At 45.5% G+C, this 26,004-nt stretch overlaps 1 protein-coding gene across 1 annotated transcript; it reads left to right on the top strand.

Moving 5' to 3' along the window:
* Positions 1-451: 451 nt before the first annotated feature.
* RPIA (ribose 5-phosphate isomerase A) lies at positions 452-17,417 on the top strand. Its single transcript, XM_029082938.1, has 9 exons — positions 452-789; positions 5,750-5,810; positions 7,506-7,561; positions 10,140-10,199; positions 11,130-11,194; positions 12,342-12,410; positions 12,610-12,751; positions 13,894-13,993; positions 16,479-17,417. The coding sequence occupies exons 1-9, from the start codon at positions 481-483 to the stop codon at positions 16,574-16,576; spliced, it is 960 nt and encodes a 319-aa protein (XP_028938771.1). The 5' UTR covers positions 452-480; the 3' UTR covers positions 16,577-17,417.
* The last annotated feature ends 8,587 nt before the right edge of the window (positions 17,418-26,004 follow it).

Genomic DNA, 26,004 nt, shown 5'->3' on the forward strand with positions numbered 1-26,004 from the left:
ATGTTCATTCCAAGCGCTTAGTACAGTGCTCTGCACATAGTAAGCGCTCAATAAATACTATTGAATGACTGACTGACTGAATGGATGAATGGGTGAATGAATGAATGGATGGACGAATGAATAAATGGATGAATGAGTGGCTGAATGAATGAATGAACAATGTAAAGCGTTCATTCACTAGAGTAGGGCTGGAGGTGGCGCCCCCTCGTGGCCGCAGGCAGCGTCCCTCCGCGAGCTGGGCCGCAGCTCGCCCCGCCCGCTCCATCCCATCGATTCATCTCCCTGGCAACGGAAAGCCCGCGCGGCCCGGCCGCCCCGGTGCATTGTGGGGATGGTAGTCCGGCACCCGGGAGGCGTCGCCCGACCCTCCCCCGCGCCGAACTCCATTTCCCAGAGATCCCCGGGGGCGCCGGAGTTTCCCACCGCCCACTTCCGGGTGGGGGGGGGGAGAAGCTCAGCCGGGCGGGTTGCACGGGCGGGATGCAGCGGTCCGGGCCGCTCAGTACGCTCTACGGGCGGGTCTTAGCCCCCTTGCCCGGGCGGGCCGGGGGAGGGGGAGGAGCTGGAGGGGGCGGGGGCAGCTGGGGGGGGAGGGAGAAGCACGTGCAGCCGCCCCAGCGCCTGCAGCCTGCACATTGCAGCAGCTGCAGCTCCAAGTGCAGCTCCAAGTGCAGCTCCACCTGCAGCTCCTCCAGCCCCAACGTCCCCCTTTCCTCCCCCACCATCATGTCCAAGACCGAAGAAGCCAAGAGGCTGGCCGGCTGGGCGGCCGTGGAGAACCACGTGCAGGTGAGGACACCCGGGGTCATCCTTAATTGGCCGTCTCTTGCATGGGGGGGCATGGGGGAGGGTTGCAACGGTGCAGCCGGCGTGCAATTTTCATGCAACTCGATGGGGAAGACAGGCCTGGGCCTCGCTCATCCTCCTCTCCCTCCCAGGCCGTTCCGTCCAGTCCCCCCGGAGAGGAAGGAAAACTTTTGATTGTGCAGAGTTGCCCGCTGCACAACTTTTTTTTGGCGAGGTAGGCTTATAACGTGTCCTGGGCCAAGCAGTTAACTTTTTAATAAAATATATATGGTAGTTAAACGCTTAGAATGTGGCTGGGACTCTGCTAAGCGCTGGGGTACTCGGGTTGGGCACAGTCCCTGTCCCCCCTGGGGCTCACAGACTTAATCCCCATTTTACAGAGGAGGTTACTGAGGCCCAGGGAAGGCAAGTGATGTGCCCGAGGTCACAGAGCAGACAAGTGGGGGACCCGGGATTAGAACCCAGGGCCTTCCGACTCCCAGGCCCGGGGTCTATCCACTAGGCCACGCTGCTTCTTGCAAATTTGCAGCGTGAAGATTCGTCTTGGAAAAGGGTGGGAACTTGGGGAGAGTTTCTGCCCCCTTCCACGGATCAGTGGTATTTACTGAATGCCTCCTGGGGACAGAGCACTGGACTGAGCGCTTGGAAAAGTACAATAGAGTAAGTAGACAGGAGCCCTCCCTCCGAGGAGGAAGAGCCAAGAGAGGCCAGTTTGGGAACAACTTGGGATCTGGAACTCAAGGAAGGACGTGGGAGTTTCAGAGAAAGGAAGAGGGTGAACTTCAGGAAGTGGATGCAATCGTGGTGGTATTTGTAAAAGCATGTACTAGAGGCCTGCCCTGTATTAGGCACTGGGATTAGACTGTGAGCCCGTCAATGGGCAGGGACTGTCTCTCTCTGTTGCCGAATTGTCCATTCCAAGCGCTTAGTACAGTGCTCTGCACATAGTAAGCGCTCAATAAATACGATTGAATGAATACAAGATAATCAGAGAGGACAGTCCCCAATCCACTTAAGATTCATAGCCTGGGGAGGAGGGAGAACAAGTATTTAATCCCCGGTGTACAGAGGAAACTGAGGTACAGGGTTAAGTGACTTGCCCAAGGTCACACAGCAGGCACGTGGCAGATCTGGGATTACAACCCGGGTGCTTAGACTCCCAGGCCTGCGCTCTTTCTACCAACTGCCCCTTCCAACTCTCATTAAACATTTCTACTTCACTTAGCCCTTTCTTTATCTGCACTGTAGCACATACATGCATTTCTTTATTCCGGTGTCTGTTTCCTGACTCTGTACTCATCCAAGTGCTCATCACAGTGCTCTGCACCCAAGGGACGCTCAGAAAATACTTCTGGTGGATTGTTATTAAGCTAAAGGTCAAAGAGGCAAACTGGGAAAGTGTCCTGCTTCTGTAATTTGCCTTTAAAATGGGCTGAAGTCAGAGCGTGTTTCTTTTCAGTCCTGTCTCTGCTGATGAAGGAAACTACTACTTTCTAACTTCTGCTACTTTCTACTTGCTACTTTCCCTGGTAAACAGAGAGTCTCTAAAGAGGTAACCACTCCACCACCCGTGATCTGGGAGGGGTGGGAATTAAGCGCTTAGTACAGTGCTTTGCACACAGTACGGGCTCCATAAATACAGTATGCAGTTTCCAAATAATCAGGTTGAGACTTTATTGTTTCCACCAATCAAGTTAATTATTCCTTATTGCTATATTTAGAAGGAAAACCAAGGTGGGTGCCTTAAAGGCTAAATAGAGAACTAAAAAGTTCTGTGACCTTTTCCCCATTTTCGGAACTGTACAGTACTTTGTTTCCTTTCACTGTTGAAATCAGGAGATTTAAACATTTTCCCTCATCCCTTTGTGTCATAATCTGGCGCATTGTCCCCGGTATGCTTTAGGATTTGTCATTAGACCCTTGTAAACTCACCATCAGAAATTAATGATTTAACCAGTCAAATTGAGCACTTACTGTGTGCAGAGCACTGTTCTAAGCACTTGGGAGAATACACTGTAATAGAGTTGGTAGACACATTCCCTGGGTCAAGTGCTTCCAGATGGTTTCTTTACCAAAATATTCCTCATCCCAGGCTTGGGAAATAGATCAGTATCATCTTATTGCCACTTTCTAGCTGGGGAAATAGGCTTAGTATTGCATCACCTGAAAAAAGGTCTAGAAGGGGAGAAAGACATTCATATATCTACACTGGAATCCTTAATTCTTGAACATCTATTGTGTGCAAAAACCAGTAGGTGCTATTCAGGAGTAGGAGCCATGCTCTGAGCCCTGAAGAAGCAGGGGAATATATGGAAACAATTAGAATTTCTGAGCTCCAGGATTTTATAGTCCAAAGGAGATGGCATCCAGAAACAGCCATCAAGGGTCTGGCTGGATCACTGAAAAACTGGCTGGACTCCGGTTAGCTGGGCACTCTCGGCTTTAACGGTTTTGAGCCTCAGGGATCGTGGACTTCTTGCTAAACAACATCCTTCCTTGTGCTGTTTTTGAAGTAATCATGCACGCTTTTATTTGCCAATTATAAATTAATATCAGTTATTAATTCAATCAATAACGTTATTAATTCAATTCAATTAATAACATCATCTAAACTCTAAGGCCAGAGGAGTCTTTAACTGAACAGCTTCCTTTCAAAGCTCCCACGGTGCTTAATGGAGGCATAGCCTAGCCTTACTTTAAGCACCAGAATCTCCTGGCAGGATCAGGGCGGTAGGGATCTCCCTACTGAGAGCTCACCTCCTCCAGGAGGCCTTCCCAGACGGAGCACCCCCTTCCCTCTGCTCCCCCTCCCACCCTCTGCTCTTCCCCCTTCCTCTCCCTTCAGCACTGTGCTCATCTGTACATATTATTTATTACCCTATTTATTTTGTTAATAAGTTGTATATCTCCTTGATTCTATTTATCTTGATGATGTTGTCTTGTTTTTGTTTTGTTCTGTTTTGCTTTGCTGTCTGTCTCCCCCGTTTAAACTGTGAGCCCATCTTTGGGCAGGGATTGTCTCTTTCTGTTGCCGAATTGACATTCCAAGTGCTTAGTACAGTGCTCTGCACAAAGTAAGTGCTCAATAAATACTACTGAATGAATGAATGAAAGGGAAGATAGGCTTGTATTCTTCAGCACTCTTTTTCTGAGGTTGCCCAGCCAAATTTCCAGGTGGTTGTCTAGCTCAAGGCCCCTATGAAAATGATACCCACTTCCTCTGGTGTCTCAGAAAGTGATTAAACCGCCCAATTTGGTTGAGTTTGTAGTCTGCTTCACTGCAAGTCTCCAGTAGAGGGATGAATTCCTCTCAAGAAAAGTTTTTGCACATGTGACTAAGATCCTGATTACTCTTTCCCTGTAACTGCTTCCCCTCCCCTTAATTCTGAAGTCTGACACTCCTAATGGAGTCACTGATTGATTGTCAGGGAAGCAGCATGGCTCAGGGAAAGAGCATGGGCTTGGGACTCAGAGGTCGTGAGTTCTAGTCCCAGCTCCGCCACTTATCAGCCATGTGAGAAGCCACCTAACTTCTCTGTGCCTCAGTAACCTCATCTGTAAAATGGGGATTAAGACTGAGCCCCACGTGGGACAACCTGCTTACCTTTTATATACCTCAGTGCTAAGAACAGTGCTTGGCACATAGTAAGCACTTAGCAAATGCTGTCATTATTATTATTAGTCATTTTATGGAGGAGGTACTATGTGTAAGGCAGTGTATTCTACTCTTTGGAGAGTACGATAGAGTTAATAGACACTATCCCTGCCTTCAAGGAGCTAGCTTCTTGTGGAATTCTGGCTACTTGATGATCTCCTCTTGAAAGTCACTCATAACAACTCTCTGAAACTTGACTTTCCTGTGAGGATTTAGTCTCCCTTCTCATATCTCGTCCTGCTGTCACGAACAGTGAATAAATGAGGCCCTGCCGATTGTTATGCCTTTTGAACCCCTAAAGGTCTTCTCTTTTTTAGAGGAAAACAAGTCACCTCAATCACCAAGTCAACAAGCCATTTAACTAGAGTTTTGGGAATGCCCTAAGGGTCCTTAAAACTGAACCAGTGTTTCACAACCTTTGCAGTCATTAAGTTCTTCCAAGTACCTAACCCCAGTCCTTCCTGCTGTAATCTTGTCCTGTCCTTTGGACCCAGAGCAGCCACTCGCCACCAGGCAACATCACTTTTGATCATTACAGTGTTTCAGTTATTCAGTTTCACAAAGCCCTCTCTGGCTTTCTCATTCTGGACTCATGAATGATAAGGCAACTCAAACTACCACCCTCTGTTGCATATGCTAAACTTATAAATTGTAGCTGGTGTGAGCCAGTGGTGTTTATTAAGCACTTACTATGTGCAGTGCTAAGTGCTTAGCACTGTGCTGCACTGTTTCTCGTTAGGGAGAAGACTGCAGGAGAATCCAAGCCCCAGCTCCTTCAGTGGCTTGCTGTCAGAAACCAGGTTTTGGGCCTGGTTTCAGAGCGGCAGGGCCGACGTACCCCGATACTTATGATTCTCAGTTGCCCATGGGATGCCAAGGGGCAGACAGGCCTGAGGTGCCCTCATTCCTTTCTCCACCCTGCATCTCCCAACCCCTTAATCCTGTTTGTTTGTTTTCCCCTCACTTGAGCTGGTGATCGGAGTGCAAGCAGAGAGACCTAAGGTTTATATGGCATAGATGTGACTGTCTTCCCTGGCCCTGCCTGATTTCTTTTCTCAGGAAGGAAGCAAGAAAGGATAAGGCTTGCAGTTTGCACAGAAAGTATGGAGGAGAGTGTGGTGTTTCAAGTTAACTGCATAGAAACAAGATTATAGCTTTTAGCATGTGTCTTTGGATCTGGACACTGTAAGCTGGACTTTTGTGAGTCTTCTTAGAAGACAGGACATGTAAAGAGACAGAATTGATTGTTACTGTATTCAGTGATTTGGGTTTTTTCTTTTTTGGTAGAATAATCAAGTGCTGGGCATCGGAAGTGGCTCCACAATTGTCCATGCGGTACAGCGACTAGGTAAGGTCTTGCCCCCGTTCTGCTCTTTGTTTTTGTTTTGTTTAATGGTATTTATTAAGTGCTTACTATGTGCCAGGCACTGTACTGAGCTCTGGGGAATAGACAAACTAATCAGGTTGGACACAGTCCGTATGCCATATGAGGCTCATCCCCATTTTACAGATGAGGTAACAGGCTTAGAGCTGTGAAGTGACTTGTCCGAGGTCACATAGCAGACAAGCGGCAGAGCTGGAATTAGAACCCAGGTCCTTCTGACTGCCAAGCCTGTGCTCTATCCAGTAGGCCATGCTGCTTTGTCTAGCAGGGCTGAGAAGGGAAACCTGGGAACATGTTGTCCAGCCGGAGATCTTTGCTCAGTGCTCTGCCCCAGTCCCAGGAAGGCAGACTGCAAGTGTGAGGCTAGTCCCACTTCATTATCTTGTATGTTAGTGTTTAGTAGTTTGTACAGTGCTTGGCACAGAGTAAGCGCTTAGCAAATACCATAATGATAATTATTATTACAATATGATAGAGTTGGTAGACCCTATCCTGTGAAAGCCGCAGTTGCCCTGTGCTCTTTTATCTAATCAGGCTTGGCTCTTCCTACTTCCCTCTGGCCCCTCAACCGTCCTGGACTGGTCAGATAAAGCCAAACACCTGGAAATTCTTAGCTTGAAGGGCTGCCCAACTGGTTTTTCAAGATCTTATTAGTGGGGATAAAGGCTAGGTGCACTTGGCAACATTTTATAATGGCCTTGAAATGCCCCTTTTGTGGTGCTATTAAATAGCGATTATGGAGCTTCAGGCAATCAGCTTGTGGACATCTTGAGCTTTGTCTCCACTGCTAATCTGACAACAGAAGAACTTCCAATTATGGTGCTAATTAACCCTTCTTCTCAGTGAACAGCCTGTTCTCATTGCAGGCCACTTAGTGGTGAAGTGTGCATCAGTGTGCTAAGGAAGCTGTCCAGTTTCTTTTGATTTGAAGCAGTTTTGTTCATTTTGACAGGAATTCCCTGCAAGGTATAAATCAGAAAAGTGTATTGGTCATGAGGATAATTGAGTCAGGTTTCATATTGGATTGGGGAGTTAAACCTTTAACCAGTGGTCAGTGATTTAGTTCAGTGATACAATTCTGGGCTCTAGCTGTGAGAAAGGAGACAGTGCTTTCGTCCGTTTTATTGGCAACAAGCTACCGCTAGACCTTCTTTCTCATTGCCTAACCCCTTGCCCGCATCCTTCCTCTGACCTCAAACTCCTTCCCCATCGATACCTGATAGACCATCATTTGAAAGTCCTGCTCTTATCAGATCCCCAAAAGATTTTCCGTGATAAGTCCCTACTTTCCCTATTAGCCCTCACCTATGAACTAGGATCTGTAACCCTTAAGCACTTTAATTTCAACCCAACCCCATAACCCTTATGTATGTTCCATCAATCAATGGAATCAACTGAGCACTTAGTGTGTGCAGCTTAGTACAGTGCTCTGCACACACTAAGTGCTCAGTTGATTCCACTGATTGATGGCACTAATTCTTTTATGTAAAGTAAAGCAACAGCTCTCCTCTCTGGAATGCTTTGAACCGGCTGTTAGCACTAGGATTTTAACCAAGGGTCCAGGTTTTATTTGTGATCTTGCCGTCTCCAGCTTTAGGTAATGGGGGGGGGGGGGAATAGAGGAGAAAAATTCCCAATGTGTTGTTTTTGTCTCCACAGCTGAAAGAGTGAAACAAGAGAATCTTAACATCGTCTGTATCCCTACCTCCTTCCAGGTATGCCTCCTCCTTTCTAGGGAAGACTTCAAAGGTTTAAGCAAACCAGAAATATGAAAGTATGTCCCCACTGAAGCTTACTTTTTTCCCCCTCCCCTTAAATGAAAGAAAAGGCCTTCCTTGAGTGGCATTTGGGACTTGTCACGAATCCAGTGTCTTCCAGGAATTGCTGCTGTTTACTGTCTGTTCATTGGGCTTCAGTGGCAAACACCATTCTGAAGGGCACACCATGTGTGGAGGCAGGGTTTTTTTCAGTGCCTGAAGGGGAGAACCACTTCATGTGCTGAGGACCCACACTGGGATGCAAGTGTTCTAAAAAGCCCGGGAAATTGTCATTAGAGAGCTCAGACATCGTAGTTTCTTCATTGACCTTCATTCTCCTCTCACCCGTATCTTTGCTTCTATCTTTGATTTTTTCTCCAGCACACTCTTCCTGAATTGAGCCTCTTTTTTTCAGTGGTATCAGTTAAGTGCTTACTATGTGCCAGGCACTATTCTAAGAGCTTGAATAGATACAAGTTAATCGGGTCCAATGCGGTTCCTGTCCCACATTGGGTTCCCAGTTTTCCTCCCCATTTTGCAGGTGAGGCAACTGAGGCACCGAGAAGTGAAATGACTTGCCACGGGTCACGTAGTAGATAAGTGATGGAACCTGGATTAGAAACACAGGTCTTCCTCACTCCCAGGCCATGCTTCTTCAAAAACAATTCATGGGTTCTGATGCAAGTTAGATATTGGAGACCTTAAGAGCCAAGTCAGGAGGGAGATTTGGAACTCAGTGAGGAGACAAACCCGGTTGGGAGGTGGTCCATTTTAATGCGAGAAAAAGTTTGAGGCACGACTCAGTCGTGTCGAGTTTGAGGCCTGCGAGTCTACTGATTTAGATTTTTCAGTCTCTTCTATCCTCGGACAAGTGGAAACATCTGTGGTGTTGGATTGCTCTGATTAGGGCGTGTGAGGATGTTTTAATGAGTATACTGCTTCAGCACTCACATGATTTTGTCCAGTGAGTCCAGATGGATGTGTTTTGGCAGCTAGTTAACTGGTTGACATTGATGTTCTCATTTTACCCATCAATCAGTAATCAAAGCCACAGGGCATAGTGGATAGAGTCCGGGCCTGGGAGTCAGAAGATCAAGGGTTCTAATCCTGGCTCCGCCACTTGTCTGCTGTATGACCTTAGGCAAGTCACTTCAATTCTCTGTGCCTCAGTTACCTCATATGTAAAATGGGGATTGAGACTGTGAGCCCCATATGGGACAGGGACTGCGTACAACCCGATTTGCACGTATCCATCCCAGCATTTAGTACAGTGCCTGGCACATAGTAAACACTTAAATGCCATCTTTTTATTATTTAGGGAGAGTTAGAACAGGCCCTGGACTAAGCACTTGGGAGACTTCATCAAGAGAAGGTACCCATCCCCTTCCATAAAAGAGGACAGAGTGTAATAGGGGAGATGGACAAAGAATTAGTGGATAGAGCATGGGCTTGAGAGTCAGAAGGACCAGGGTTCTAATCTTGGCTCTGCCACTTGTCTGCTATGTGACCTTAGGCAAGGCATTCACGTTTTCTGTGCCTCAGTTACCTCATCCATAAAAGGAGGATTAAGACTTGAGCCCCATGTGGGACATCATGGACTGTATACAACCTGATTAGCTTATATCTACTCCAGCACTTAGTACGGTGCCCGGCACATAGGAAGCTCATAAGCAATACCAGTCAAAAAAAAAATTACAAATTATGAAATCCAGAGGAGGAACAAGTTTAAAACAGGAAACAGTACAAACTTATCAGGATGAGAGAACTGAACAAAGAGCATACACATAAGTAAATGAATGTATACATCTCTATTATGGTATTCGTTGTGTGCTTAATATGAGTCAAACACCGTTCTAAGACCTGGGGTAGATACAAGGTAATCAGGTTGGACCCAGTCCCTGTCCTAAATGTTCTAAGGGTTCACAGTCTAAGTGGGAGGGAGAATGGGTATCGAATCTCCATTTTACTTTTGAGGAAACTGAGGCACAGCAAAATTAAGTGACTTGCCCCACGTCACACAAAAAGGAATTTGGCAGAGGCAGGATTAGAACCCAGGGCCTCTGTCTCCCAGGCCTGTGCTTTGTCCACTAGGCCATGCTGCTTACACATGCCCTTAGAGTACAGATGTTCAAACTGAGTGTTGTGAAATTAACGGCTTGACTTCGGTTTTCCCCAATTCACCGTGTGCTCGATTTGGTGGCCCTCTGAGGGGCAAATCCTTCACAACAGTCCTTTGATCTCTATTTATTCCTGCCAGTCACATTTAATTAAAACTGGTTTTTTTGCTCAAAGGGCGGCTTATCAGTCCAATTTTAGGACTGAAGTGTTCCGACCCAATGGAGGAGAGCACCTACCAACCTTTGGGAAACTGGGAATAATTTCTGTCAGTGACGGGTGTTTACAGTCAATAAGTGGTATTTATTGAGCGCTAACTGTGTGCAGAGCACTGTGCTAAGCGCTTGGGAGAGCATCCTCTAACAACCAAAAGAATCTTTCGAGGACTTTTAATTTGGGTTTGTTTTCCCTTGGGATCTAGGCTCGCCAGTTGATCCTGCAGAATGGTTTAACCCTGAGTGACCTGGATCGGCACCCTGAAGTAAGTTTAATTTCTTTCAAAAGTCAATTAGTGGTATTTATTGAGGGCTTACCATGTACAAAGCACTGGACTAAATGCCTAGGAGAGAGAAGTACAGTACGACGACCTAGTTAGACACGTTCCCTGCCCACAGGAAGCTTACAGTCTAAAGGGTGACGGATATTAAAATAAATTTTGATTTTATACATAGGTGCTGTGGGGCTGAGGGTGGGGTGAATATCAAGTGCTTAAAGGGTACAGATTCAGATGCATAAGCAACAAAGAAGAGAAAGAGCTTGGCTCTATTGACCTGGCAGTGATGGATCTAGATTCTATCAGACTGCCACTCTGGGATTTTTCAGTTCCAATCCTTAGAGGCAACAAATGAAAGCACATTCGACCTTGCCACTTTGTGGCAAATGGACAGCCAAGGGTGTATTTCTCTGTTGAGGAAGAACAAGGGCGTTTTTGTTAGCAAACAGGCCCAGCCGATATTTGCTGCACAAGTGTTTCTGAAAGCGTTGAGTGTCAGGCAAGAAGGCACGATGCCACTGGTTAAAGAGGCCTGAAAGTACTGAAGATAATAATGTTAGATTGCTATTTTGTCAACGGAGATTGAGTTCAGAGCATGTGGTGTATAAAAGATTAAATCTTTAATGTCAGTCAATCAGCCAGTGATATTTTGAGTGCTTACTCTGTGCAGAGCACTGTACTAGGCATTTGGGAGAGTACAATATAATAGACACATTCCTTGCCCACAAAGAGCTTACAGTTTAGAGTGCCAGTGGGGAACAGTAGATAGTTGTAGGGAATTTACATTGTGTACTTGCGGCAAGCTGGACTCAGCAACATTAGATCCCCCAGCCTGTAGTTGGTTTACTGTTGTGTGAATCTTTTGTAATAGCGAATGAGCATGTCAACCATCCCACTCCCCTTCTGGTTCCTCCACAGCTCGATCTCGCCATTGACGGTGCTGACGAAGTTGACTCTGACCTCAATCTCATCAAGGGTGGAGGGTGAGTGATGCAGGCGTGAGCTTAATCCAAGTCAGTTCACTTCTGCATATAAAGAGCTTGATTTTGGCCCAGAATCAGTCAGTATTTATTGAATGCCTGTTGTTCACAGACCTGAGCTCTTGGGGAAGTTTTAATAGGGGTAGTGTCATGGGCCCCGCTTCAAACAATTTAGCATCAATCATTGGTGTGTTTTGAGTGCTTACTATTCCAGAGCACTGTACTGAGCACTTGGGAGAGTACAATACAATGGAATTAGCAGACATATTCCCTGCTTATAACGATCTTACAGTCTAGAGGGAGACTGACATTAATGTAAATGCATAAGTAATTTATAATCTATAATTTAAAGATGTAATCTAGCTGCTTAGAAGCTGCAACAGGTGGAATTCGTCACATTCTTTCTTAAGTCCCACGGTCGCCAACAAACCTAGTTGTGATGATAGTGGCCAGTGGGGTCGGCGCACTTTTCTGAGTATTTGGGAAGTACACAAGTAAGCGCTTAATAAATACAAGGAATGAATGAATGAAAGTACAAAACAAGCAAGTGACACATTGCCTCCTCACAAGGAAGTGATACTCCAATGGGGAAGACAGGCATAAACGTATTTTCAAACCAATCAAAATAAATAATTGAGTGTATCCCATTGCTTAGTCCTGTGCCCGTCACGTAGTAAATTGCATAATAGTATAGTTACGATTATCTTGATGTCTTGTGAATTCTTTCTCTTCTTTTGAAGAACCCGCTTTTCTGGGGATTCTAAAATCTTACACAGGGCTCTGTCACATCTTGTGAAGCAAAGAGCTCTAAGCTCGGTCCTCAATCAGTCATATATATTGAGCACTTACTGTGTGCAGAGCACACTGTACTAAGCGCTGGGGAGTGTACAATACAATCCAATTAGTGGACACGTTCCCGGTCCATAATGAGCTTACAGGATCATTCCCAGCATCTTCCTCTTCTGCTTGCCAGCCCTCAGGCAGCGTGATGGGTAGAAGAAGTGGCCTGCTGAGTGAGCTAGAAATTAGGGAGCTTTTGCTGAGGGGGTGGAAATTGGCAGAGATGAGCTTTTCCAGACTTAGTTCTCATTTTAATTTGGATGTGTTTTCTTAACCTCCTCGATCCTTTTCTTCTTTTGGTTTTCTGCAGAGGCTGTTTGACCCAAGAGAAGATTGTAGCCGGCTATGCCAAGCGTTTTATTGTTATTGCTGATTACAGGTAAACAAACCCTCACTGGGCTCAGAGCACCTTACAGCCTGCTTTAGTCGGGTGGGGGAAAGATCTTGGATCGTCTTCATCCTGGATGGGGAGATGGGACACAGAAGTGTTGAGTCTCAGTGAGTCAGTGGGGAGTTGGAGGCTACAACGCTCCGGGGAAGATGTAACGGGCGTCCTTGCTTCTTCACCTTTCCTCTAGGAAAGATTCGAAGAACCTCGGAGACCAGTGGGGGAAGGGAATCCCCATCGAGGTCATCCCGATGGCCTATGTGCCCGTGACCAGAGCGCTGGCCCGGAAGTTCGGGGGAGTAGCTGAGCTGCGAATGGCCGTCAGCAAGGCGGTAAGTCATCACAGAGGTCACTAGAAGGCAACACAGGACAGGCGAGGGCTGCCCTGGGAGACTCAGAGGACCAGAGGAGCAGTGTAGCCTAGTGAATACAGCACAGGCGTGGGAGTCCGAAGAACCTGGGTTTTAATCCTGGCTCTGCCGCTTGTCTACTGTGTAATAATGATGTTGGTATTTGTTAAGCGCTTACTATGTGCAGAGCACTGTTCTAAGTGCTGGGGTAGATACAGGGGAATGAGGTTGTCCCACGTGAGGCTCACAGTCTTCACCCCCATTTTACAGATGAGGGAACTGAGAGACAGAGAATAATAATAATAATAATGTTGGTATTTGTTAAGCGCTTACTATGTGCCGAGCACTGTTCTAAGTGCTGGGGTAGACATAGGGGAATCAGGTTGTCCCACGTGGGGCTCACAGTCTTAATCCCCATTTTACAGATGAGGGAACTGAGGCACAGAGAAGTGAAGTGACTTGCTCACAGTCACACAGACAAGGGGCAGAGTCGGGATAACTTCTGTGCCCGTTACCTCATCTATAAAATGGGAACAAAGACTGAGCTTCATGTGGGGCGGGGATCTTGTCCAACCTGATTAACTTGTATCTCCCTCAGTGGTTAGTACAGTGCTTTGGCCCATAGTAAGCGTGTAAATACCATTTTTTAAAAAAACGGCCCTCCAACCCAAGAACACATTCTGGTGGGTGGCAATTTGGAGAGGTTCCCCCCTCCCACCCGGTCCAAGCTGAAGGGAAAGGTCTTTGTAGATCCCTTAGGGCTGGGGGAGACTCTGACCAGTGTTTCTCTTGAGAATTCAGAGAGGGAGTCACAGTGAATAGCCGCCTGTGGCGTGACTCTCCAGGTGGTGTAGGGATGCTAAAATGATGGCAGGTACGATAAATCTAATTTCACCATCATTTCCCACCCACCTCGCCACACTGTTTCCTGTCCCTCGAAGGGAATCTGGAGTGTCCAAGGACACTCTAGACCGTGAGCCCTTTGTGGGCAGCGATTCTCTCTCTCTAGTGCTGTGTTGTCCTTTCCAAGCGGTTCGTACAGTGCTGAGCACACAGTAAGTGCTCAATAAATATAGATGAATGACTAATGAGCCACCCCATTTACCGGTGCCCTTTGTCCACAGGGCCCCGTGGTGACCGACAATGGGAACTTTCTCCTGGACTGGAAGTTTGACAGGGTGCACAAGTGGAGTGAAGTGAACACCGCGATCAAAATGATACCAGGTAATCCTCCGGGGCGGCCGCGAACCTCTTCTTTCCTTTGCCTGTGCTCAATAAATACGACTGGCCGACTGCACAGGGTGGGCGCTAAATAAATTCCACTGGTGATGGTCCAACAGACTGTGAGCCTCCTGCGGGTCCGGGATTTATCTGTAGCTTGTATCTACCCCAGAAAGAGCCTGGGCTTGGGAGCCAGAGGTCATGGGCTTGAATCCCACCTCTGCCACTTTTCAGCTGTGTGACTGTGGGCAAGTCACTTCATTTCTCTGTGCCTCAGTTCCCTCATCTGTAAAATGGGGATTAACTGTGAGCCTCACGGACAACCTGATTACCCTGTATCTCCCCCAGTGCTTAGAACAGTGCTGTGCACATGGTAAGCGCTTAACAAATACCAACATCATCAACAGTGCCTGGTACCCCCTAAAAATATTATAACGTAATGACGCCGCTGACAACGCTTAACCAGTGGGTGACGTCTGGTCCTGGATTACTCACTCTCCCCACAATGTGGCAGTATATCACCGGTCTTCAGCGCCTTCCCCTTTTTGTGGAAGTCCTTTTGTGCAGAACACTGTACTAAGCGCTTGGAATGTACAACAGGGCAACAGATAGTCCCTGCCCAGTGATGGGCTCACAGTCCTAACGGATACTTGATGAAGCCCCCACGGGAATGCTACCTGTGGGCAGACTTTGGCCTAGCGTAGCAGTTGAAACCCGTGCCTGGTGTAACGGTGAGGTAGCCTGACTTTATTGGAATTTTTGGGAGGGAAATGCGTTTTTACCACTGGTGCCAGTCAAGGAGATTGAGCGCTCGCTGTGTGCAGAGCACTGCACTAAACGCTTGGCGCAGTATAATACACCTGAGTTGGTGGATGAAATCCCAAGGTGTTTTCAGACTGACAGAATGTATTGACATTTGTTGAGCACTTACTGTATTCCAAGCACTGTACAAAGAACTGGGGAAGATACAAGGTAATCAGGTAGGACACAGGTCAGGGACCCAAAGAGGGCACAAAGTCAAGTTCTAAAGAACAGAACCCTCATTTTACAGATGAGGAAACTGAGGCCTAAAGCAGCTTAGTGACTTGTCCAAGGTCATCCAACAGGCAAGTGGCAGAGCCAGGATTAGAACATAGATCTCCCGGGTCCCGGGCCATGAGTCGGGAGCCATCTTGGTGCAGTCCACTTTGTACTCGTGCATTCTGCTGTGTGTGGTCACTAGGGTGGAAACAGAGTTCCCATTCCACTGGAGCCTGGAGGTGGTCGCTAGCTCACCTGAACCGACTTTTACCGTCTGCTGCTAATGCGAATACCTTGGGCTCTCCGTAGTGCTTAGAGTCCAATACACCCTTGACCGTGTCAATCATCAACTCATTACCAGTTCAGCAACTTTGGAGCAATCAATCAGTGTTATTTTTTGAGTGCTATACTAAGCACTCGGGAGAGTAGAGGACACAACGAGTTTATAGTCTATGTGGGGGAAAAGAAGGATGTTGCAGTACTGTATATAACAGGTGGTCACCCAAGGAGGACTGGATACCAATTTACTCTTTAATTTGGGTTGGCTCAGCCTATGATGGTGATCCCATTATTGCTCAGGAGAATCACTTCTGGCTCCTTGTTTGTGAGGATTGTAAAATGTTTTATCTAAACCAAAATGATACCCCCCCAACCCCATCTTATCTTCAGTTCCCCTTTTTGAGCAAAAACAAATAACTTTTTGTAAACACTTGTCGGATGTTATTTGTAGAGTGCTTAGAACAGTGCTCTGCATACCGTAAGTGGTCACTGAATATGATTGATAGATGGACAGCATGAGTTGTGAGGCCAGATGGATCAGGAGCAGGAAGATGGGCCTACTTTCAGAAGGGGAGATGGCCAATGAGTTTGAACTCTGACTCTGCTATATACAGGACTTAGTCTGTGGTCTCGGTCGGTCCCTGACTCTAAACCTGTTCCCCCGTCCTTCTCCCCCCTCCTCTACTTCTAGTTGTAACCTTTTAGGCCGGGCCTGTCAGCCGCTTATTGACCTGGCTGAATCCAGATCGAGATAGTTCTGGAGATGCTGCCGGAAACTGGGGCAGCGGGGTTGGGAGACTTGGGTTCAGTTCTGGCTGACTCTAGTTACAAAAAAGTCACTTGCCTTCTCTGAATTTGTTGCGCTAATTTTGACCGTGAGCCCCCAACCCCTTTAATTCCTCTAATCTGTAAACTCCTTGTGGGTAGGGATCGTGTCTATCAAATCTTCAGTATGGTCTTCTCCCAAGCACTTAGTACAGTGCTCTGCACGTAGTAAGCTCTCAATAAATACTATTGAATGAATAAATACCACTGATCGATCGATCGGTAAATACCGTTGATTGATTGGAAGAAACTGAAGGCTCCACAGTTGACAAAGTGGACTCCTGATCCGTTCGTGAGTGTGACTTTGAGCTCCTCTACTAGCTAGAGGGAACTCAACAGGCTTGTGGATCTTGCCCCTCTGCAGGAGTGGTGGACACGGGCCTGTTCATCGACATGGCCGAGAGAGTCTACTTCGGGATGGAAGATGGCTCTGTGAGCATGCGCGAGAGAACGAGCCCCTGATGCTGGCGGGACCTCGGGCCCAACTTGGCCTTCAGACCCTCGCCGTGGAGGAGCCATTTGAAGAAGCCGTTGCCTTAACGTGTTTGTGACTAGGTGACCAGTCAGCCCCTGGGAAGTTAAATTTTTGGGGGTCTTGGAATGATGTCAAATATCGTTTTTTTTAAAAGAAAATTATACAAGTGTATATTTATATATTTTTTCTATCAAGAATGCTGTCTTTTTCTTTTTTTTTTTTTTTTTAAAGATATCCATTAGGTAGAGCTTGATTTCATGTTTTATATGAAACATTACCAAAAAAACCACTTTTTAAAAACATGACTTGAATCTCCTGGTGGCTTTTTAGACTTGATGGAGAGTTTGTCTTTTTGGCAGGGGGCATAAAAATCCAACCCCCATCTCACAGTCTAAGTACACCGAGGGCACAACCAGGATTATAACCTGATGCCTTATTGGGACCTTTTAGGTTCTTTTACTCTTTTCACCTTTCCTCTCTCTGTGCTTTCGGTTTTTACATTTTATCATGTTTTAATGGAGCACAATATCTAGAGCTTCAAAAGTTCTTGGAGCAAAGTGACGTAACCCGCAGTTGCTTCGAAACAGCAACAACTGGGAGATGAGACCATGAGTCTGAGATGATCAAGTCAAAGACCGTTGCCGTCTTCCTGCCTAGAATGACTGCAGAGTAGCAGAGCACAGCTGAGAGACTTTTAAAACCTTCTTTTCCTTTTAAGCAATGTCATTGTTTTGCCACACAACTTTCTCGGGCTTGCACAGTCTCCAACCCCGGGAATCAAGTCATCTATTTGTATTCTGAATGTTGGAATAAAGCAACTTGGTGCCACTTTGGTCTTTCTCCTTTATTCAGTGTTTCACTGAAACAGAGATCATTTTTATTCTCGGAGGAGGAGAGCAACATGGGGCATAAAAAGAGGAATAATTGGTTTTACCTCCACTCACTAACAGCTCCAAAGGATCACTCGAAAGAAGTTGAATATGCAAAGAAAATTTGGGCCAATTATAGTAGTAATAATAATTATGGTGTCTGTGCCCTTAGTATGTGCCAGACTCCAGAGTAAGTGCTGGAGTAAATAGAAGGTAATCAGCTTGGATTCGGTCCCTATCACAATCTTAATCCCCTTCTTACAGGTGAGGTAGCTGAGGCCCAGAGAAGGTGTGACTTGCCCAAGGTCACACAGCAGATAAGCAGCAGAGCTGTTATTAGAACCCAGGTTCTTCTGACTCCCGGGCCCGTGTCTTACCCAGTAGGCCACACTGCTTTTCCAGTTGCTAGGCAATGTCTGGTTGGACGTCATGGGCACATGAGAATCTGTACGTGGGTACAGATTGCCCTCTGTTTGGATCCACTTTGTCCAAGGCATTTATTCAATCAGTCGTATTTATGGAGCGCTTACTGTGTGCAGAGCACTGTACTAAGCGCTTATAGTACTGCCCCCTCTTAATCATCAGTGGGAATTGGAGTCTGAAATAAAGGAAATCAACAAATCTAAATCAGTTCAGTTTAAACAAATGGTATTACTCTTCTTCCACCATTCTTCTAACGGCCTGAAACTAACGTCCCTTCCTTTGCCCACTTTGGTGCTGCTAAGCAGAGTGTCACAAAAGTATTTTGTGAGATGAAGGCAAACGGAAAATCCACTGCAAGGTCTGGAATAACTGTGCGTTACCTGGACTTTTAGGTAAATTGCGGGGACCTCTTGGGATCATGTTTGCCATCCCCAGAGAGTGCTTCCTAAAGAAACTATTCTCCACAGCTGGACTTTCCCAGGAAAGGGAAGCTTCCGTGATTCAAGCATCATAATGGGTATTGGTTAAGTGCTCACTGTGCGCCGAGCATTACTGAGCACTGGGGTAGATGTAATCAGGTCCCAAGTCTAAGAGGACAGAGAACAGGTATTAAATCCCCGCTTTGTAGTTGAGGGAATTGAGGTACGGAGTTAGACTCACCCAAGGTCACACAGGAGGTAAGTGGCGGAGGTAAGAACCTAGGTCTTCTGACTCCTGGGCCTGAGCTTTTTCCGCTAGGTTTTTCCACTGTTCCCCATTCTCACTGATCAGTCAGTGGGGAATTTAGATGGCTCATTCCACCGATAAATCAGGAAGTTAGCACTGTACCCAAAGTATTTCACGTTTCAGTTGTATTATTTTAGTGTTTTAGGCTGCACTATGCAGAATTGCAGATGAAAGTTTTACAATCTTCAGAAATTTTAGTTTTGTTTTCCCTTTAATCAGAGCTATAGAAAAACAGCTGGTGGTTGTTACCACTTTACATGCAATTGGTTAGGCTTCACCACTATTTGCATGAAAGACTGAGCTACAGTTCCTTTCAATGTTAAATGAAGGTTTTAGTCTAATTACCTGAAAAAAAAAAAGCCTTGACCACATCCTGTCAACTTCAGAACAGGCTGTTGTACACGTGTACTAACAGACCTGTAATGAGTGTGTCTTGATAAAATAGATTTTTTTTATGATATTAATGGCTTACTATGTGTCAGACCCTTCTAAACGCGGGGGTAAGTACAAGTTAATTAGGTTGGACAGAGACCCTGTCCCACATGGGGCTCACAATCTAGGAGGGAGAAGAGGTATTGAATTCCCATTTTACAGTTGAGGAAACTGAAGCACAGAGGAGTTAAGTGACTTGCCCATGGTCACACAGCAAGCAACTGGCAAAGCTGGGCTTAGAACCTAGGTCTTCTTATTCAGTAACTGTGGTACTTGTGTTTTCTGTGTGCCAAGCACTGTTCTAAGCTCTGGGGTAGATACAGGTTAATCAGGTTGGACATAATCCCTGTCCCTCATGGGACTCCCACCTCATAGATGAGGTAACTGAGAACCAGCGAATCTAAGTGACTCTCCCAAGGTCCCAGCAGGCTCATGGCAGAGCCGTGTTGGAACCCGGGTCCTTCTGACTCCCAGTCCCGTGTTCTTTCCATTAGGCCACGCTGCGTCTCATGGTCTCAGTAGAGATTTATTGATTAGTTCAATAGGCAGTTTAGTCTTTAGGGTACTCAATCAGCTTGCCCCATCCTATCTCACCTTACTGATCTACTACAGCTCAGCCCGCACACTCCACTCCTCTAGCGCCAGCTTGCTCACTGTGTCCCGATTTCATCTCTCTCACCGCCGACCCCTTCCCCATGTCTTTCCCCTATCCTGGGACTCCCTCTCTCTCCATCTACTCCAGACCACCACTCTACCACCTTCAAAACATTATTAAGGTCACATTTTCTTCAAGAGGCCTTCCCCAGTTAATCCCACTTTACCCCGGCTCCCTCTCCCTGCTGCATCATCTATGCACTTCAGTCTGTGACCTTTGGATATGTTCCACCCAGCACTTATGTACATACTTTAAAATTATAGATTATAAATTACTTTTCTCATATTGTCTGCTTCCCCTTCTAGACTGCAAGCTTGTTATGTGTCTGCTAATTCTGTTGTACTCTCTCAAGTGCTTAATATAATACCCTGCACAGAGTAAGTGTTCAGTAGATACAACTGATTGATTAGTCAGAATGGTATAAACTAAATCTAGTTTAGAAGTTCAAGTGACCGGCTGAATATTATGTGGTGTTTCCAAATCTAACTTGCTGAACAAAACATTCCATCTCTTCATAAAGAAAATAAAAAATAATTGGGTGATTTCAGCTGGAGCATATTTCATGCTTCAGAGAAGTATCTTTTTATGGTTTCCTCCATAGCAGTGACTTTAACCACATGACATTGACTTGCATGTCATTTTAGGATGTCAAGTAAAAATCAAGTAGCTAGCAACCATGAGAGAGACTCTTGTTTCATGGTGTGTCTTCCCATAGGAAATTAAAACTAACAACAACAATTACTACTACTACATGGCCCCAGTGGAAAAGACCTGGACCTGGGAGTCAGAAGGATCTGGGTTCTAATCCCGACTCTGCCACCTACCTGCTGTATGACCTTGGGTAAGTCACTTCACTTCTCTGAGCCTCAGTTTCCTCATCTGTGAAATGGGGATTCAGTACTTTTTCTCCCTCCTATTTAGATTATGAACCCCATGTGGGAGAGGGACTGTGTCTGACCTGATTGACTTGAATCTATCCCAGTGCTTCAAACAGTGCTTGGCACATAGTAAGCCCTTAACACACGCTATTATACCATTTTAAATATATATACTAAAAATAATCTATTTAGGCATTTACTTTGTGCCATACAGCGGGTAGATACAGCCTAAGCAGTTGGAACACAGTTCCTTTCCCATATGGGGCTCACGAAAAGAGGGAGAAAAAGTATTTTTATCCTATTTACGAACAACAGAAGCTGAGGGAAGTTAAGTACCTTGCCCAAGGTCACACAGCAGGTAAGTGGCAGAGCCAAGATTAGAGCTTTATCTGTTAGCAAAGAGATTTGGGGACAGCCTGGGGTGTCTTGAGAGATTTATGAAGCATGCAACCGAACTGATAAAATTAAATCCAAGACTTGTATTTATTATAGACTATTGTTTTGATCTTAAACTGCCGCTGCATTCTGTGTTCTTTGGAAGAACGGCAAAGGATACAAAGGAGAGGAAGATGCTCCCTGTTTCTAGCTCATCCCCCATAGCCTGGAAGATACCTTGGCATCCAGAATCCGATAACGTCTGTCACGATGTCACCTGCCCTGGGTACTTAGCCTTGCTAACTTCCTGTCGGCAATCAAAGCAGCCGATTTAAGGGCTGTGTCAGTCTTCACCCTCCACTAACTTCGTATGTCAGCTTTAGCAGATGATGTTTTTAATGTTTATTTTCTATGTCTCTTGTAGCCACTTTGTTGTGCAAGGCAGCAAAACATGCAGATATAGCTCAGAATTCAAATGAGTCTCTGTTTACCTCAGTAAGTAAATATCACTTTAGGGCAGCAGAGGTTTTTGAGTCAGGAGTCCTAACTCAAGGCCTAGATCTGCCATTGACCTGCTGTTGTTCCTTGGGCAAGTCACTTGATAGTAGTAGAATAGTAGCAGCAACAGGATGGCTTAGTGGCAAGAGCATAGGCTTAGGAGTCAGAGGATGTGGGTTCTAATCCCCAGTCTGCCACTTGTCCACTGCCCCACCTTGGGCAGGTCACTTAACTTCTCTATGGTCACCTCATCTATATAATGGGGATTAAGACTTTGAGCCCCATGTGGGACAACCTGATCACTTTGTCTCTACCCCAGTGCTTAGAACTGTGTTTAGGACATAGTAAGTCCTTAACAAATACCATAATTATTATTATTAGTAGGGGTAGTAGTAATATCCTGAGTACTTAGTGTGGATTACTAAATGTAATCTCTCTGTGCATCAGTTTCCCCAACTGTAGATTTAGGAAACTGGGGTGATTAACAAATTAAGACAATATACATGAAAGAGCTCTAAGAAGACAAGTGTTCTTGTTTCCTACTGGACTGTAAACTTCCTAAGGGCAGGGTTTATGTCTACTTACTCTATTGTACTCTCCTAAGTACTTAGATCAGTGCTCTGCACATAGAAAACACTCAATAAATACCATTGATTGATTATAAAGACACTCAAACACAACTTAAAAAGTTAGGAAATGAAACTAATTTTCCTAACATGGGTCATGGGGTCGGAAGAAGAGGCTAAAGGTGAGAAAAATGGCAGGAAACTCTTAGAAGGCCAGCAAAATTAGCAGGTTAATTAGTGAATTAATTAAAGGATTTGTTAAGCACCTACTATGTGTCAAGCACTGTTCAGTGCTGGTGTGAACAGCATGGTGGAAAAAGAAATTCCAATGTAAGATTCTGATATCGAGAGCATTAAGTAGTAATAGTATTTGCTGACCCCCACTTGGAGCAGTGGACTGCAGTAGGTTCCTGGGAGGTACAAAACAATAATAATGATTGTAATATTTATTAAGTGCTTACTGTGTGCCAGGTACTGCTCTAAACACTGGGGTAGGTGCAAAATGATCAGATTGAACACACTCCGAGTCCCACTTGGGGCCCACAGTCTAAGGGAAAAGGAGAACAGGAATTGAATCCCCAGATGAGGATCTGAAGTTCAGAGAAGTTAAGTGATTTACCCAAAGTCCTACAGCAGGTGTCAGAGATTAGAGTCCAGGTCTCCTGATTCCTAGCACTACACTCTTTCCACTAGACCACCTTGCTTGTGACATGTAGAGAAGCAGCACGGCTCAGTGGAAAGAGCCCGGGGTTGGGAGTCAGAGGTCATGGGTTCTAATCCTGGCTCTGCCGCTTGCCAGCTGTGTAACTTTGGGCAAGTCACTTAACTTCTCTGGGCTTCATTTACCTCATCTGTAAAATGGGGATTAAAACTGTGAGCCCCAAGTGGGACAACCTGATCAGCTTCCATCCCCCCAGCACTTAGAACAGTGCTTTGCACATAGTAAGTGCATACCACCATAATTATTATTATGTTCCCTGCCTAAAAGGAGTATACAGTTTAATGAAGCTTTGCTGCTAAGCGTTTGTGTGGTATCAGAAGCAGCATGGCCTAGTGGAAAGAGCCCAGGCCTGGCAGCCAGAGGACCTGGGTTCTAATCCCAGATTTACCATTTGTCTGCTGTGTGACCTTAGGCAAGTCACAACTTCTCCGTGCCTCAGCTACCTCATCTGTAAAAAGAGAATGAAATACCTATTCTCCTTCCAATTTAGTCTTTGAGCCCCAAGTAGGACAGAGACTGTGTCCACCCTGATAAACATCTATCAACTTCAGTGATTAGAACAGTTCTTGACACAGTAAGATTATCGTGTTAATGTTGTCTTGTTTCTGTTTTGTTCTGCTTCGCTCTGCTGTCTGTCTCCCCTCATTAGACTGTGAGCCCATCAGTGGGCAGAGATTGTGTCTATCTGTTGCCGAATTGTACATTCCAAGCACTTAGTACAGTGCTCTGCACATAGTAAGTGCTCAATAGATACTATCGAATGAATGAATAGTAAGAGCTTCACAAATACCATTTAAAAAAAAGAGTAGACAGTCACTCTGAGAGCACAGATGAACCAGCTGTTTAGCTTCTCTAACCTGAGCTCTGCTGGAAATGGGCTCCCTGGATAGTTGTCAGGGAATCATGAGGAAGCAGAAAATGCAGGGTGGGCAGGAGGCCCTGGGAATTTCCCAGCTGGGCTCAGCTTCAACTTAAACTTAAAACTTTCCAGAAGAAAGAACCAGAGATCTGGATCCAGGTACTGAACCACAAGGGAACAGGTTTTTTTTCTTCTAAGGCCTCATCACCAAGCCAGGACTCCCTAAGCAATTCTGGGGTTTCCTAATTTCAGCTGGCCTCTCCCAGGGCACATCTGAATGGTCTGAACATGCCCAAAGAGGCCACTGATGGCAAAATATATCTGTGGGTGTATGTGTGACTGAAAAGGACAGTGTGGAATACCTAGTCCACATAGTGACTTTCTCTTGCTTTGCTGTTATGTTTGTTGTTCGTTGTGCTAGAAGCTTGTTTTTTTTCCCCATGGTATGCCTTAAGCTCTGTACTAAGCACTGGGGTAGATACAAGCTAATCAGGTTGAACACATGGGGCTCACAGTCTAAATCCCCATTTTACAGCTGAGGTAACTGAGGCACAAAGAAGTAAAGTGACTCGCTCAAAGTCGCCAGCAGGCAAGTGGCAGAGCCGGGATTAGAACCCAGATTAGGTGTTGCTGACTCCCAGACCCATGCTCTTTCCATTAGGCCACACTGCTTCTCAGTGTTTTTTGATATCTCCCTGTCCTGTGACCCTTATGAAGCTTCAAGTCTAACAGAGCTGCTACCTTCTTGACTGCAATGTGCCATGCTCATCTAGTTATGACAGTGGTCTCCCAGTTTTCAGCTGAAATGCTGCATTGTTTGGGGCTTTGTTTTACTTGTTCCTTTAAATGTTTCCTCTCTGCTCTTTATTTTCAGTTTCCCCATTTCAGCTCAATATACAGCAGTAATTTAAGTATCCTTCAGTCACTCATTCTCCTCATTTGCTTCACTATACTAATTGCTTGGGAGAATATGCTATGACAGTATATCACAGAGTTGGTAGACATGCACCCTGCCCATAATGAGCATACAGTCTAGAGGTTATGGCCTGATTCTTACTTCCTGGGGGAGCTGGGAACCCCCTTAATTCATTTTTATTTATTGAGTGCTTATTGTGTGCAAGGCACTGTACTAAGTGCTTGGAAAGTACAGTTTGGCAACAGAGAGAGATAATCCCTACCCAACAACAGGCTTAATTGATAACTGGCATTCACTGGTGTGGGTTAAGCCCTTGGAGTAACTTTGAGGGTTCAGGTCCAAGCTGGAGTAACTCTGGGCTACCTATTGTGTCAGTTTCAAGACTCCTCCGCCAGTCAATCGATCAGTGATATTTATTGAGTACTTACTGTATGCAGAGCACTGTACTAAGCACTTGGGAGAGTATAATACAAAAGAGTTGGTTGATGTGTATGTACCCTACTCACAAGAAGCTTACAGTCTAGAGTGGGGACAGGTAGTAACATAAAATACGAATATGTACATGAGTGCTGTACATAAGTGAGGATGGGATGAATATCAAGTGCTTAAAGGGTACAGATCCAAGAGGGAGTAGGGGAAATGAGGGCTTAGTTAAGGAGTGCCTCTTGGAGGTGGTGTGCTTTCCTTTCTACTTTAAGTCTTGTTTGGGCTGGGATACCTGGATCTCTTGGATCAGAACCTTAGCCAAGAGCACCTCTATCAATCTATCAGTCAATCAATAGTATTTATTGAGCATTTACTGTATGCAGAGTACCATACTAAGTTCTTGGGGGAATACAATATAACAGATTTGGTAGATATGTTCCCTGCCCACAAGGAGCCTAGAGGGGATCGTTCAGATCATTCAGATCAGGCATTCTAGAGCCATAAAGAAGCTGTGGAGGCTTAGGAATTACCAGCACACTTCAATCCTCTAATGCCAACCTACTCAGTTCTCTAATGCCAACCTACTCATCTTACCTTGATCTCCTCTATCACCCCTCCAACCTCTCCCATATTCTGCCTCTGGCCTGAAATGCCCTCCCTCTTCATATCCTTGAGAAAATTACTACTCCCTGCTTCAAAACTTTATTGAAGAAGGCTCATCTCCTCAAAGAAGTCATTCCTAAGCCCTCTTTTCCTTTTCTTCCACTCTCTTCTGGGTCGCCCTGACACTCTCCCTTTATTTATCCCCTCTCCCAGCCCCACAGCACTTATGTACATATCTGTAATTTATTTATTTATATTATCAATGTCTGTATCCCCCTCTAGACTGTAAGATTGTAAGCAGGAAATGTGGCTGCTCTATTGTCTTATTGTACTCTCCCAAGCACTTGGTAGAGTGCTGTGCACACAGTAAGCACTCAATAAATATGCTTGATTGCCATATAGTAAGCACTTACCAAATACTATTATTGTTATTAATTCATTCTTTCGTTCATTCATTCAATTTATTGA

The sequence above is a fragment of the Ornithorhynchus anatinus genome, chromosome 18, assembly GCF_004115215.2.
Source record: "Ornithorhynchus anatinus isolate Pmale09 chromosome 18, mOrnAna1.pri.v4, whole genome shotgun sequence".
Classification (NCBI taxonomy): Eukaryota; Metazoa; Chordata; class Mammalia; order Monotremata; family Ornithorhynchidae; genus Ornithorhynchus; species Ornithorhynchus anatinus.